We start from the raw sequence: 12,824 nt of genomic DNA, 5'->3' as shown, positions 1-12,824 counted from the left end.
TGAATCATGTGCTCCGACTGATGGATGTTATATTAGTCATCACTTGTGTAAAGCAGCTATGGCACATAGCCGCCAGTTTCGTGCCTTTAAACATTTTAGGCACATAATAATACTCATAATAAGCCATTTCAGAATTTTGATTTAAATAAACTGTCTCTTATGACTGTAACAGTTGAACTTCACCTGCAACTGGAGATCTGATATCACATTATCATCTTGGGTAGACAACACTTAAGACTTTACATTTCATTCAACAGAACCACACACATATTAGTTTTCTGCTAATACCTTGTTGTGAATGGCTGAGCCACTGCACAGCAGAATCACCTGCGCACAGATCAGAGCGATGAAAAGGTTCTTATGGATGGACGTTCTGTCAGATTTGGGGATGCTGTGGGCAGAGAGAATGAGAGCATTACATTTAATTACACATGTATTTGCTAAACTATCCCTTTGAGGTTTTGTAAATTTCCTAGATAGAAATGATAACCTTCTATAATATGTTGAAAGGCATAATATAAATGGCTTATGGGAGATAACTTCCACACAAAATCTCTAGATATATATATGTATTACAACTCTTTTGCTGGTATCACAAGGTCGAATGTATCCTTTTTGGATGTTTACATGACACATAACTGCAACTGGTTTAGAAAACTAAATGACCTGAAGAGTCTCTCATTAGCACCTGATGGGTTTTGCCTATTTAGACTCAATTTGTATATGCATCACTGCTTGTGACCACAATAATTTCATGGTGTGATTGTACATGCATCTGTAGACATGTGGCTCAGCGTCTTTGTCTATGTGCACAGGGTACGTACACAAAGGCATGCACATCATATACCTGCATGAGTGTGAAATGCATGAGTGCCCTCTCTGATTTCAGGACAGTCATAAATTGTCTGAGCAGCTCTTCTCCAGCTGATTGGGATCTCGCAGTGGCCCTTGTGTTAATTAACAGCTGCAAAATGCTGCCATAAACCTTCAGAGTGGACTTACATGTAGACAGCGGTAATTACTGGATTAGTACTAGTCAATACTCATAGCTGACTTAGGAACAGAGCACCAGCAACTACAACAGCTATAAGTTATCTCTGTCTTTGAAGACCCTATCAGGTCACACCAGAACAACTGTGCAGGGTGGTGTTCCTATAGATAGATAGATAGATAGATAGATAGATGGATAGATAGATAGATAGATAGATAGATAGATAGATAGATAGATAGATAGATAGATAGATAGATAGATAGATAGATAGATAGATAGATAGATAGATAGATAGATAGATAGATAGATAGATAGATATGTACTGCACGTCCTCAGATTGATAGGGTGCAGTTATTTACATGGTAACATGAAGCAGTTACTTAATAAAGACTATAACAGTCAGTTAACCTGATCAAAAATCTGCCTGTACAACTAAACTGGTGAGGACTTTAAGAGTGAATGTACAACAATGTACAAGAGGCTTTTTTTTGTTAATTTTCAACCTTTGTATTAAACTGACAAGATTCCGATTCCAAGTCACTGTAAACTGTAAAATTCTTTTTATAGTTATAAGCATTTTCCACCCCAAATACATAAAGAAATATAGGAAAAATTAGGAACAGACTGCTGCAGACCTTTAAATTTTGATTATTCAGTTTGCATTAGTTTTTAGTTTTGTATGATATATACTGTACACTGCATTTGTGACTACTAAAATTGTAACGCTGTCCAATTCTCCTGCCAACTAACAGGGGCTTTGTGAAATTTAAGTATTTCAAAGTATCTCAAATTGTATTTACAATTGTGATAAATACAAAGTAAATATAAAGTAAATATAACATATACAGTGTGCTGTACTGTATTAAGATTTCTATTGTAGAAACTGAAAAAACATAGCAAAGCAAAGAATGTAATAAGCAATTTTTAAAAAAAAATGTACTGACACTTCGAGCATGCAGGGCCCTAAAAGCAGCTGAAAATAGGCAGCCATGTTGGCAACAAAGGAAAGATCACTCACTCTAGCACAGTGAAAAGCATCAAGGTCACCACTAGTGCACAAAGAGAGGCACCAGAGCCGATAAACGTCAGTTTGGTCAAGATGAGCTCCTCCTCATGACTCCACTAAGACAGAAGGCACAACAGTGAGAGAGAGGGGAGAATGTTGTCAGACAGCCCGAGTGGTTAATGAGCAGCCGTGCTAAAACCTAGGATATCATATCATTACTGAATATTTGCAGTAATTCTACAACCTACGAGTGTTAATGCGAAACTGCTGATGTGCTTAGGAGTATTTTGTTATTTTAATATTACAGACAACATTTTGGCATCGTGTGCATTCTGTAACAGCACAGGTACACATAGAGTGACACCTGCTGGTAAATAAATTGTCCTGCAATTCCAATTTCCATAAACTTACTGTCTGCGTATTGTTTTAAGGCTTACAAGTACGACACAGATTTCATAACAGCAAGTGATATTATAAATAATTAATGACACCTAATTACAAAAGCATTTACTGTATGCAATTGCTCTCTTGTAACATCTATTGTATGAAAATTATTTCATGAACTCCATGCGTTACCTTTGGCTCCAGGTAATTCATCAGCACTGCAAAGTTGGTGGTGTGGTTACACAGACATGAAGTAACGTCAGAGCCTGCAGAGACAACCCTGCAGCCATCACTGGACCAGCTACTGGCAAGCCTATACCCCATTACACACAGGTACAAGCACAGAAACATACACTGGTCAATTTGCTTCAAACACAAGAGAAATCATTTCTAAATAGGAAAAAAATAAAAAGATTGTAGATAAAACTTTGTCTTTCCATCCATCTCAAAAAAATCTCACAATATACAGTAACATGCTATTCAATATTTATAGGGATCTTACCCTGACTTAAATGTAGTACACCTTAATTTAGCTGTGTGATTAATTTTTTATTGTCACTAATCATACTTACATCAAGCTGAAATTCCAAAATGCACATACAGGAGTAACTTGCTGTGAATATTCCACCTAGAAATACAAACAAAGACATTTGCTCTTTCTTGTTTTTATAACTGTATTCCTAGTTTCCCACCATCAAAAAGTCCCACAACTGAAAGCCTGGTGCAGCTTGTTGGGGAGAAACAGTATGTGACAAGTGAAATAAAGAACAGAGGAAAACTGCTTTATTTGTGTAGAAATGAACACCGTCTGTCAGATTTTCCATTTTTAATCTGAAATAAATATTTGACTTGAGAAAAAGTCAAAATGATTATATCTTACCAAGCTGCATTTTCAGCCTAAATTAAATGGAGTTTGTCTAGTTCAGGTGACTCAAAATAGTGTAGTTAAAAATCCCACAGAACTGATGATATGGACTGATATTAACTGATGATAAAAAAAGGAACTGTGTAAACACCCTGCCCCCACCCATGGACTGTACCACATGTGATGAGGTAAGGGTGTACTGGACTGCAACAGGGATGATTTGTGCCTTGGAGGCATCACGGATAGTGGCCGATATGACGGCAGAGGCCAGGTGTTGTGGGGGATTTCTGCAGGAGGAGGCAATAAATGACTTGTTAGTGCAATTCCATTTCCGAATAAATATCAACATGTAAAGTCTGAGAGAAAATAGGTAACACAGCTAACCTTTTTAGCGGAGGCTCCTGTCCATGCCCCAGAATCTCACTCAGATGACTGTAGTGTGTGTGAATAAACATCACATCTTCATATCCTGGTAGAGAAGTAAAAAGAAGCACAACAACTTTATTTTTAATGCATCAATTTTTTTTCCCTAAAACTACTGTTTCAGCAGTACTATTTTGACTTCACTACTTTCTTTTCAGCATCACAAGGACACATGTTCCTCTTGGTCTCGCCACAGACTTTAATTCAGATAAGGCCAAGGAGCCAGTTTCATAGGCAGTAAAAACAATATGTAACAGAGCTGCATGCATTAAATACTGCTGTTATAATTTTTACAAGCTCAAAAATATGTTAATATGATCATGCTGCATTTAATGTCATGGAAATCAATACTATAATGTGTAACAATAGATTATAGAATAGAATAGAATAGAATAGAATAGAATAGAATAGAATAGAATAGAATAGAATATTGTTCTTGTTGTAGGATGAAAACACAATTTAGCAGCAGATTCTTAAAGTGTAAAAGAATGACTGTATATAAAAAACGATGACATGAAAATGACACTGAAAATGTAAACTGAAAAATACTGAAATTATGTAAAAATACAAAGAAATACTGAAAATACACAAAACGGCAACTCTATACCACATATGGAAGAAATATATGCTGCATATAAAAGGTATTAAAGGACATATACAAGGTGAAATTAAAAACAATGTGTATCAGTCATGAATATTGCACTGAGGGAGGGTGAGTATTGCATTTTTTGATTGAAGAAAAAAAATTTAAAAACAAATTCTAATCTAGTAAATTTCAGTCAGGGAGAAATAACAATCAGCTACAAGTGGAAATAGCATGACAGATTTGTTTTCAGTATGTTGTGCCATGTATGTTTTCTCTCCAAACCATGACGGTACATGGAATACACTGTATCTGTGTATGTGTACATATGGTCTGCATGAGTGTGTATGTTCTTGTTATTATTTGAGAACAGGTGCATTTCCTTGTGTATGCATGTATGGTTCCTACCAATAGCGTGTATCCTCTGAAGCTCAGAGACAGATATAAGCAGATCATCCTGACCGCTGTTGCCGGCGGTTGAAGAACTGAGCGCAGATGGCTTGAAGACTTGAGTTGAGCTTGCTTCAGAAAGCCTTTGCCACTTCATGTAAACATCTGGCAGTAAAAACACCAAGGACACGCCAAGAAAGGAGTTTATTACAACACAAAGCATACATAAAAATCAAAGAATGCATTTTATCCTCTACAGGCTGTCTTCTAAACAGCGTTCCAAAGCTCATATATCTATCTATGTATGTTTTGTGCAACCAACGCAAAAGGACAGAACCTTTAATACTGATCTCTGCAACCTTCACACAACAATTCTTTCCCCCCCAAAAATCTATTGCTGCCAGTTTTGTGTGTAAATACTCTGCTGTAAAATTCATTTTTTTCTATCCCTCTCCTTTTCACTAACAAACGTCATCTACACAAAAACTGTATTTTGAGGTATATTAAGATATATTTTCTTACCTATGTTCTTTGTAGAGAGAGTGAAGCCTCTTCTCTCTGGAGACAGCATGTCTGCAAGAGCTTCAGTTAGACTGTCAATGGTCTTAACAATGGTAAATGGTCCCACATTAACCTGTAGAACACGACACAGGAACAACAACTAAAGTCAAACTGAAATTCTGAGGAGAATGGATGAAAAAGATTAAGTTTACACACATGGAAGCTGATAATTATTTCATCATTGTCCTTGATTTCTTTGGAGAATTGTCTATTAAATATACACTGCCCAGTCAAAGAAGTCCCACATGCTAATACTTTGTGGGACTGTCTTCAACTTTGATTATGGAACCTTTTTTCAGTAGTATTCTTGTGTGTGTGAGCTTATGCAATATCGTAACATTAAATTCTGTCTAGTGTTGCACTCATTTTCGGCCAAGATCTTGTATTGCTGAAAGGAAAGTCAAACTGCTTTATAAAATCTTAAGCACATCGCCAAGATTCTCAATGATGATAAAGTTTGGTCTCTGTGGTGTCTAATCCATGTGTGAAAATGATGTTTTATGCTCCCTGAGCTGCTCTTTCACAATTTGAGCCCAGTGCATCCTGGAAAAGGTTTCTTAGAATATACATGTGCCATCTGGGAATAAAAAAATGATGGAAAAACCTGGTCATACCCTATATTCAGGTAGTCAGCTGACCTTTTTTTTTGGACTCATAATGTTACTGAACCTAGACCTGGCCAACTGAAGCAACCCCAGATCATAACACTAGACCCAAGGGCTTGGACAGGATGCGTCAGATCACATGACCTTGATCATTGCTCCACAGTCCAATCTTTATGCTCACTAGCAAACTGTTGATTTTTTAACATCTCTGAAAAGTGGTTTTCTTAAAGCTACACAGCTGTTTAATCTTAATCTCATGTTCTCTTCAAATTCTCCTTGTAGAAACTTACTATGAAATGCAGCCTTAAGTTCTGCTGTTAGATTTTTACAATTTGATTGCACCGAACTATAAAAAAAAATCAACATTCAAAGATGTCATTCAAGATTTTTTTTTTTCTGACCAGAGATGATGGTTCACCACTGTCATTCCAGATTGTAATAATGTGTTGAGCAGGTCTTAACTCAGTTAACTCAGTCTCTTTATCTACTTTTCTTAACTGAATGTAGGTGAATGAAACAGAAGCCACTTTTACACAGAGATCCCGGAAAAAAGGCGAGATTGTGATACCACCTTTTTTCCACCATTGGCCAATTTCCACAGCCAAGCCAAAGGAGTAAATGAGGTGAAACAGGCTGGACTTTTACACAGTGGACCTGTGTTCTGGAATCAAACGGGCAGTGACGCAGCGGAGCATATAGTGCGCATATGGAGACACTGGCATGGATTCTGCAGCAGGCACCCCAAGTGCTGTGGCTACATGTTACAGGTCCCATGGCTGTGAAAATGGCATGTAGCCGCGGCATCCCTTGCACAAAGCCGCACAGAATCCATGCTAGTGCCTCCATATGCGCCAGTTGTCTCTCAGGTACAGGGGTCACCATCATCAAAACGTCACACCTTCGTTGCAGAATGAGAGGTGTTCCTTTTACATAGTGCTCTGGAATCATAATTCCACTTTTATCACGGCTCTGTTACTACCTCCAGCAGCGTTACAGAGCCATGAATGAGATGGGGCCAAATGATTCCACCATTTTGTTTATACAGACGATGAAAGGCGAAATATTCCCAAACATAAGTGCTGTGTAAAAGGGGCTAGAGTAACATAATTTCAAAGTCTATAGGACATGTCTTCAGACACTGTTGTTCAAAAAATGAGAACCTACTCACTGCATCAGTTAGGGTTAAATAACTGTCAGCTGAATTATATTAATCACTGCAGGAATCATTCAATGGAAGATCTTACTTATTTGCAAAGTTAAATTCCAGTAGTGACTTTTGTTGGCAGGACATTTTGCTTATTTGTGTATGGAAAACCAGAACATGACAGGACATTATGGGACAAGTTACAGCAACAAGACAATGATGTCTAACCATACTTAAAACTACAGCAGTTTGTGAAAATACGTTATGAAGCTAGTAAGACATGGATCATGGATTTCTAACTACCACTGACTTTAATAGAATCAAGCTGCTGAGGCCTTTTTAGGGGAGAACTGTGGTAAATTTAGATGGATAGAAATCTCCTACTCACCCCATCTTCTGTCACACCCATCCACTGTGCAGCCATGTGAGGCTCCAGCATCAAACTAGCCACCTTTACATAGTTGGTGGCAATGGATACCATGACTTCTGCTGTGTCAGCTCCGGTGGTGTGGGCACTAGCAAGTGCAGACAAGTCCAGTTCAATCATTTGGGACAGATAGTGGACATCAGTGGAGGTCAGGAGGTTTGGACCACCAGCCTCCATCATATGCAGAACTGCATGGGTCAGATGCTGCATTGAGGTCAGGTCTCCATCTAAGGAGGTGTTAAAACTAAACTCCTCAGTTGCCTGAAAATAAAGAAATTAAGAAATTAATGTTTTCCTCCACTCTACTGCTGCTTTTAAAAGTTACAAATGCACATTAGATTGGCTCTTCGTGTTGCTGTAACACTGAGATATTTTATTTCTCTACCATATCACAAAGTACCGTTCAGTTATGCAACTGCCTCTGAGGGTGTAACCAAGATGCATTCCTGTTCTTTGATTGAAATGGGCAAAAATATTTCTGATACAAAAGATACAGACAACTAAAGAGTCCAACTCACAGGTTTGTTCAGAGGATCAAATCTCAATCTGCTGAAGAATGGAGTCTTCGGGAAATTCAAAATATCCATCACTTCTACAGCCAAACAGGGACAAACATATAGTCAGCCTCATAAATGAAATAATGTACTACTGATGTTACCTACTACATGTAGACTATATCAACAAGAATTTTTTTAAAAAAAAAAGTATACAACACAAATTCTAACTGTAGACAAGATGTACTGACTTGTATTACTGCAATACTTGGATAACTGAATCATTGTAGGATACAGCAAAAATCATGAAATCTCATGTAAGTATATAAAAATGCAACTGACATTACTATTATTATTGGCACCTTTCCTAAATTGGCAGACAGCGCCCCTCATTGAATCACACTTGGCAAAAGTCCAATTCCCGATAACTGGGTCAAAGATGCCACATTCTTCTTCAGCCTGAGGGCTGCCGAACAACTCCAAGGTGATGGTTTGATTCAGCAAGGGATTATCAGTCAGGAGGGAACTCAGAACTGGATTTTGCAACACACTGATGTTACCTAGAGAAGGAATCAGTCAGGGTTAGTAGCCATACTAAGCACTGGGAAATTAAAGACAGACGTTAGGACTACATGACACATACTGTCATAGAAAAGAAAGTCAAAGAATGAAGTTACTGATATAGTTTAAAGTGACCTAAATAGGTGTCCCCTGATCTGTTGCCCTATAATTAGAGTAAGATTAGCTGAAGCACTAGAATTAGAGGTAGAGATTATTGATCATGCTGCAATTGATGGTTACATAAAAATTAGCACTTGGTTGAGATTATGCAAAGTCTGTGTCAATGTTAAACAAAATATAACAAGATTTACTAAGAGACTAAAAAGTCCTCGTTATGTTTTTAGAAATAGTTCTTTCGTAGGTTGGTAAAATGTGTTATTATTAGTCTAATGGTAAATTTTCAAAAAAGACCAGATCTTTCACTACACTACAGGTGCTAAGTAAAATAATAATCATTACAAGATTCAGCTGAATCTGTAACAGTTCGCTCAGGCTAGCAGACTGAATTAATTTATCCCAGAAGACATTTTCTAAATGGCCCTTCAGCACATACAGTACCATGACTTCTGTTGGGAGTTTTCCTTGAAAAGAAATCCCCTCACTGTAGCTGAAAACCATCTTCTCTGAATCTTCAGCTCAAGGAGGGAGAGTTAGGGTTTTGGGCGCTTACTGTTCACTGGGGACAATGATGTCAGACCAGGAGAAGTTTGTTTTGAAGGGTGGGATTCAGAGTGACATAATTCTCAAAAAATCTACAACAACCGTTTGGGAGTTTCAGAATCTGCCAATTTAGCTTTAGTCACCATCACTCCTATTACTCACAGACGACAAGTACAGACTAAGATTTTTTTCTTTTCCTAAGTGTCATTACAATTCCACTGGAGCTCAATGCTCTGGAGGAAAACTGTTTATGTAAAAAAATAAATTTTGCTAATTACTTCAGCACCCAGTCTAATAAGACAAATTAGAGGGCGGGGTGCAGATGAACACAGAACAGATATGTGTCCAGTTGTATCTACATTTTATTCGTAACATTTATTTTACCCTGGTTGGAATGTCAAACGGGTGGAGTTTACCACATCAGGCCAAGTAAGATCTTGGCATGTTCCTGAAAAGTGTGTTGTCCAAAGAGCTTTTCAGATGGTCTCTATGTGACTGTTTTTCTACATAGCAACTCCACCCAGCCCTACCAAAGAAGCTATACTGTAAACAGCACTTAACACTAATGCTAAACTTTCACCAGGAGTTTGTGAAGAGATAAGAGTCTGCTCTGTTTTTTTACAGTATAAACTTCTACACTTCTTTATTCTGCTAGATTTTATGGGTAGATTTTCTTATGACATGTTGATGTGTTGATTCTGGTAAACTTCAGCTTCATCTTCATGCTTCCTTCTGACTAATGTACCTTGACATGGGTTGTCTCTCCACAGTTTTATGACTGAGGACTCTATTTCTATGGCTGCTCCACTCCACTTGAACACCAGCCCAAAGGAAATGGGTGAACACTCATTTTCCATGGTGTAGATTTCATGGCTGTCCAGTACTCTCTCCCAAATGTGCAGTTCTGTGATGCTCCCTGAGAATGATTCGTCCTTCTTAAATGAATCCCCAAAGGTGTCTTGCTCCTGGCCAATAATAAAATGACCATCAGGGCCAATGCTGCCAGAGCTGTGTAAGCCATCACCTCTGGAAACCACAAGACCATCTGCAAATAACACCCATCGTCCACCATTCTGGTCCCATGAAACACAAACAGAATGCCAGGAGTCATCATGGTCGAAGGCCTCATGGTAAGGCCCATGAATGCCATGGACCAGCAGAGCCAGCTGCACAAGCTTGCCCTGGACTAGGTTTGCACGGAGCTGGAATTCATTAATATATGACTGGATGGAATAAGAGAAGATGGTGGAAATTCCAAAGCAGCTTGGATCGAAGCGAAGACGGGTGCAAACAGTCACTGAGCCCATGGAGGGGAACTGGTGTTGGAGACGAGCATGCTTCCTGTCTGAGCGCCCAGTGAACTCCAGAATCAGGGTCTCATAGGAACCTTTTATTCAGTCACACACACACACACACACACACACACACACACACACACACACAAAGAATAAAGGTGCATTACTAATAATGCAAAATCCTGGCACAGCTCCTGGAAACGATGTAACCAAATTATAAAATTCCACTGTGTCCTCCTATTCCTACTGTAAACACTTGGAAAACATTTATTCACTGTGGCTAAACATTTCATGCCAGAATTGTCAGTTCCATTTCAAGCAGAAAGCCATCTTGGACAAAATACATAAAATGACTACTTGCAGGGTGCTAATATAGTAATAAAATGTGTCAGCAATGGCACGGTGAACCTACTTTTTAGATGTGTTATAACTTTCCTGGCAATCCACACGGGCATAGAAATGTTCAAGGATTGTAAAAAGTTGGTTAACTCTTTGTTCTCTGCTTGGTTGGAGACAGTTGCTAAAGACCCAGAGCGTTGGTTACACAGATCCAGCGCAACGTTCCACTGCAGGCGATCAGGCACATATTCATAATAGGACTCATCATGTGTATGATGGATTCTGGTCTCCAGTGTAAATGCTATTAAAATGAGGGGAAAAAGCTGATTATTGCATTATCCCAGTAAAATGTTTAACATGATTAGTATTCCATTCAAATCTATAAGGACTCGTATGCAATGAGAACCTTTAATAAGTCAAATAATAATTGCATTTTGCAGTCTTTCATGTTCAACTTTGACACATAATGCACAAACGGTCTCATATAATTGGTAACCTAATAAAACCAGGCAGAGAAATCTGGATTGAGAGGCTTGTGTTAATAAAGTCCTATAACATAGCCTCATTTCATTATCATTTGTGTTATTATTAGAAGCCTGAAAACAACTTGCCTTCTACCAGCTATAAACTCCCATTAATGAAGTACTACTGTACTAAAGGATCACTAGTATACATAAGTGAGTCCTGGCAAAATATGGGTCTACTTCAAGAAGGGGATGTTTATGAGAAATGGAAACAGGAGGAAGCTCATGGCTGTCAGGTATCCTACACTTTTTCCAATACTTCTGTTTAGCTCTCATGAATCTTGTACTTTTCACCTTTAATGACTAATTTTGCTTTTGTGTTTAACAATACCTGACCTCTGTTTTTAGGAACAAGGCAACAATAACAAGTCAAAGCAATGAATAGGCTATGGGCAGGTTTCACTCCAATTACTTGAAACTTAATAAGCACAATAGTCCATAATATTCTACATATTTTCTCTCTATGAATTTGGAATCCAATTGCTTAAATCCAATTCTAATTTAATAAAGAGAAATGGACTTGAAAATCAGTAGTAAATACCATTAGCTTTATGTTTTTCTAGCTAGTGGTTGTTAGCTTACTAACACTTTCATTTAGCTTTTAGCACCACAATTTTACAGGTCATTTTAGATTAAATAGCTATTTATACTTTGTAAGAGCACAAATTATTATTAATAAGAAGAAAATGCACAGTTACTTACCCGATATATAACCGTGAAAACACACCTGAAACACAAGAAATTTAGAATAGCTCGGTTACTTTTCGCTATTGGAAACACTGAGGAAGGCCTCCATTAAACCTTTTCATGCTGTTGGCCCGCTTTTTGAGTGTTAATCATCCCTGTCCCTTATTGACTGTTATACATTTAGCTTAGTCATTAACTATGCTGCTAAAAAAAAAAAAAAGTTTTTAACTCTAAAATTACTTTTTCCTTCAAGTAAATGCAAGCAATCGCTGAATGCATTTTAATTGACATGTGTTCTAGCCAATCAAATTAGAGAATTAGTTTAATGGCGCAAATTGTGTCTGAACATAAAACATAGCATCAAAACTTAATAACTAAATAAATAAATAGAAGTTTCAGAAAGAAAGACATCCATAAAGCAAAGTTGAACAAACCACTGCACTGAACAAGCCAGACAACAGAAAATCTAGACAGTATGTTTGACAAATGGGAAAAAAAATATTGAAGAAGTGAATAAATCTGTACTTACAAGTAGGCCTATATTAGGTAAGATTAACCAGTGCATCCTGAGAAGTAAACATGTTTTGTTAGGATTAGACGTGAACAGTCCAAACAGCATAAACTCACTGCAGTATGTGTGCAAAAACACGTTTTTTGTGTTGCTTTACCTGAATTGTTTATCCTATAGAACTACTGTTGCGCGTCTTGTCTTTCCAGTCGCGTCGTGTCAGTGAACGCAGCATTCAGACCGCTCCTTTCAGTTTTTCCTTCTTTAAGTCCATTTCTACAGTTCAGTGGGGTTTGTTTTGTTCTTCACGGTTTTCTATCGATCGGTCACCAAGTACAAGAGGACCCTTCAAGCTTCTTCAGAGCGAACGAGGGGAA

General features: G+C 37.9%; 1 protein-coding gene across 2 annotated transcripts in view; it reads right to left on the bottom strand.

Annotated features, from left to right (window-relative positions):
* LOC115418668 (adhesion G-protein coupled receptor D2) overlaps window positions 1-12,775 on the bottom strand; it is a 98,828-nt gene extending 86,053 nt beyond the window's left edge. Inside the window, exons 1-16 of one of the 2 annotated variants that reach the window (XM_030133210.1) lie at window positions 12,608-12,775; window positions 12,469-12,505; window positions 11,955-11,979; window positions 10,802-11,029; window positions 9,840-10,481; window positions 8,236-8,433; window positions 7,898-7,971; window positions 7,341-7,640; window positions 5,165-5,276; window positions 4,661-4,807; window positions 3,631-3,715; window positions 3,422-3,533; window positions 2,954-3,009; window positions 2,574-2,694; window positions 2,010-2,113; window positions 289-391 (exon numbers count right to left, since the gene is read on the bottom strand). In XM_030133210.1, the coding sequence (XP_029989070.1) occupies window positions 289-391; window positions 2,010-2,113; window positions 2,574-2,694; window positions 2,954-3,009; window positions 3,422-3,533; window positions 3,631-3,715; window positions 4,661-4,807; window positions 5,165-5,276; window positions 7,341-7,640; window positions 7,898-7,971; window positions 8,236-8,433; window positions 9,840-10,481; window positions 10,802-11,029; window positions 11,955-11,979; window positions 12,469-12,504 (2,343 nt within the window). In that variant the 5' untranslated portion in view covers window position 12,505; window positions 12,608-12,775. The remainder of the gene's footprint in view (window positions 1-288; window positions 392-2,009; window positions 2,114-2,573; window positions 2,695-2,953; window positions 3,010-3,421; window positions 3,534-3,630; window positions 3,716-4,660; window positions 4,808-5,164; window positions 5,277-7,340; window positions 7,641-7,897; window positions 7,972-8,235; window positions 8,434-9,839; window positions 10,482-10,801; window positions 11,030-11,954; window positions 11,980-12,468; window positions 12,506-12,607) is intronic. The other variant, XM_030133211.1, reaches the window with a different exon arrangement.
* Between the last annotated feature and the right edge of the window lie 49 nt (window positions 12,776-12,824).

This window comes from Sphaeramia orbicularis, chromosome 4 (assembly GCF_902148855.1).
Source record: "Sphaeramia orbicularis chromosome 4, fSphaOr1.1, whole genome shotgun sequence".
In the NCBI taxonomy this organism is placed as follows: Eukaryota; Metazoa; Chordata; class Actinopteri; order Kurtiformes; family Apogonidae; genus Sphaeramia; species Sphaeramia orbicularis.
The sequence above is the reverse complement of the archived record's forward strand: the minus strand, read 5'-3'. Positions and strand labels throughout refer to the sequence as shown.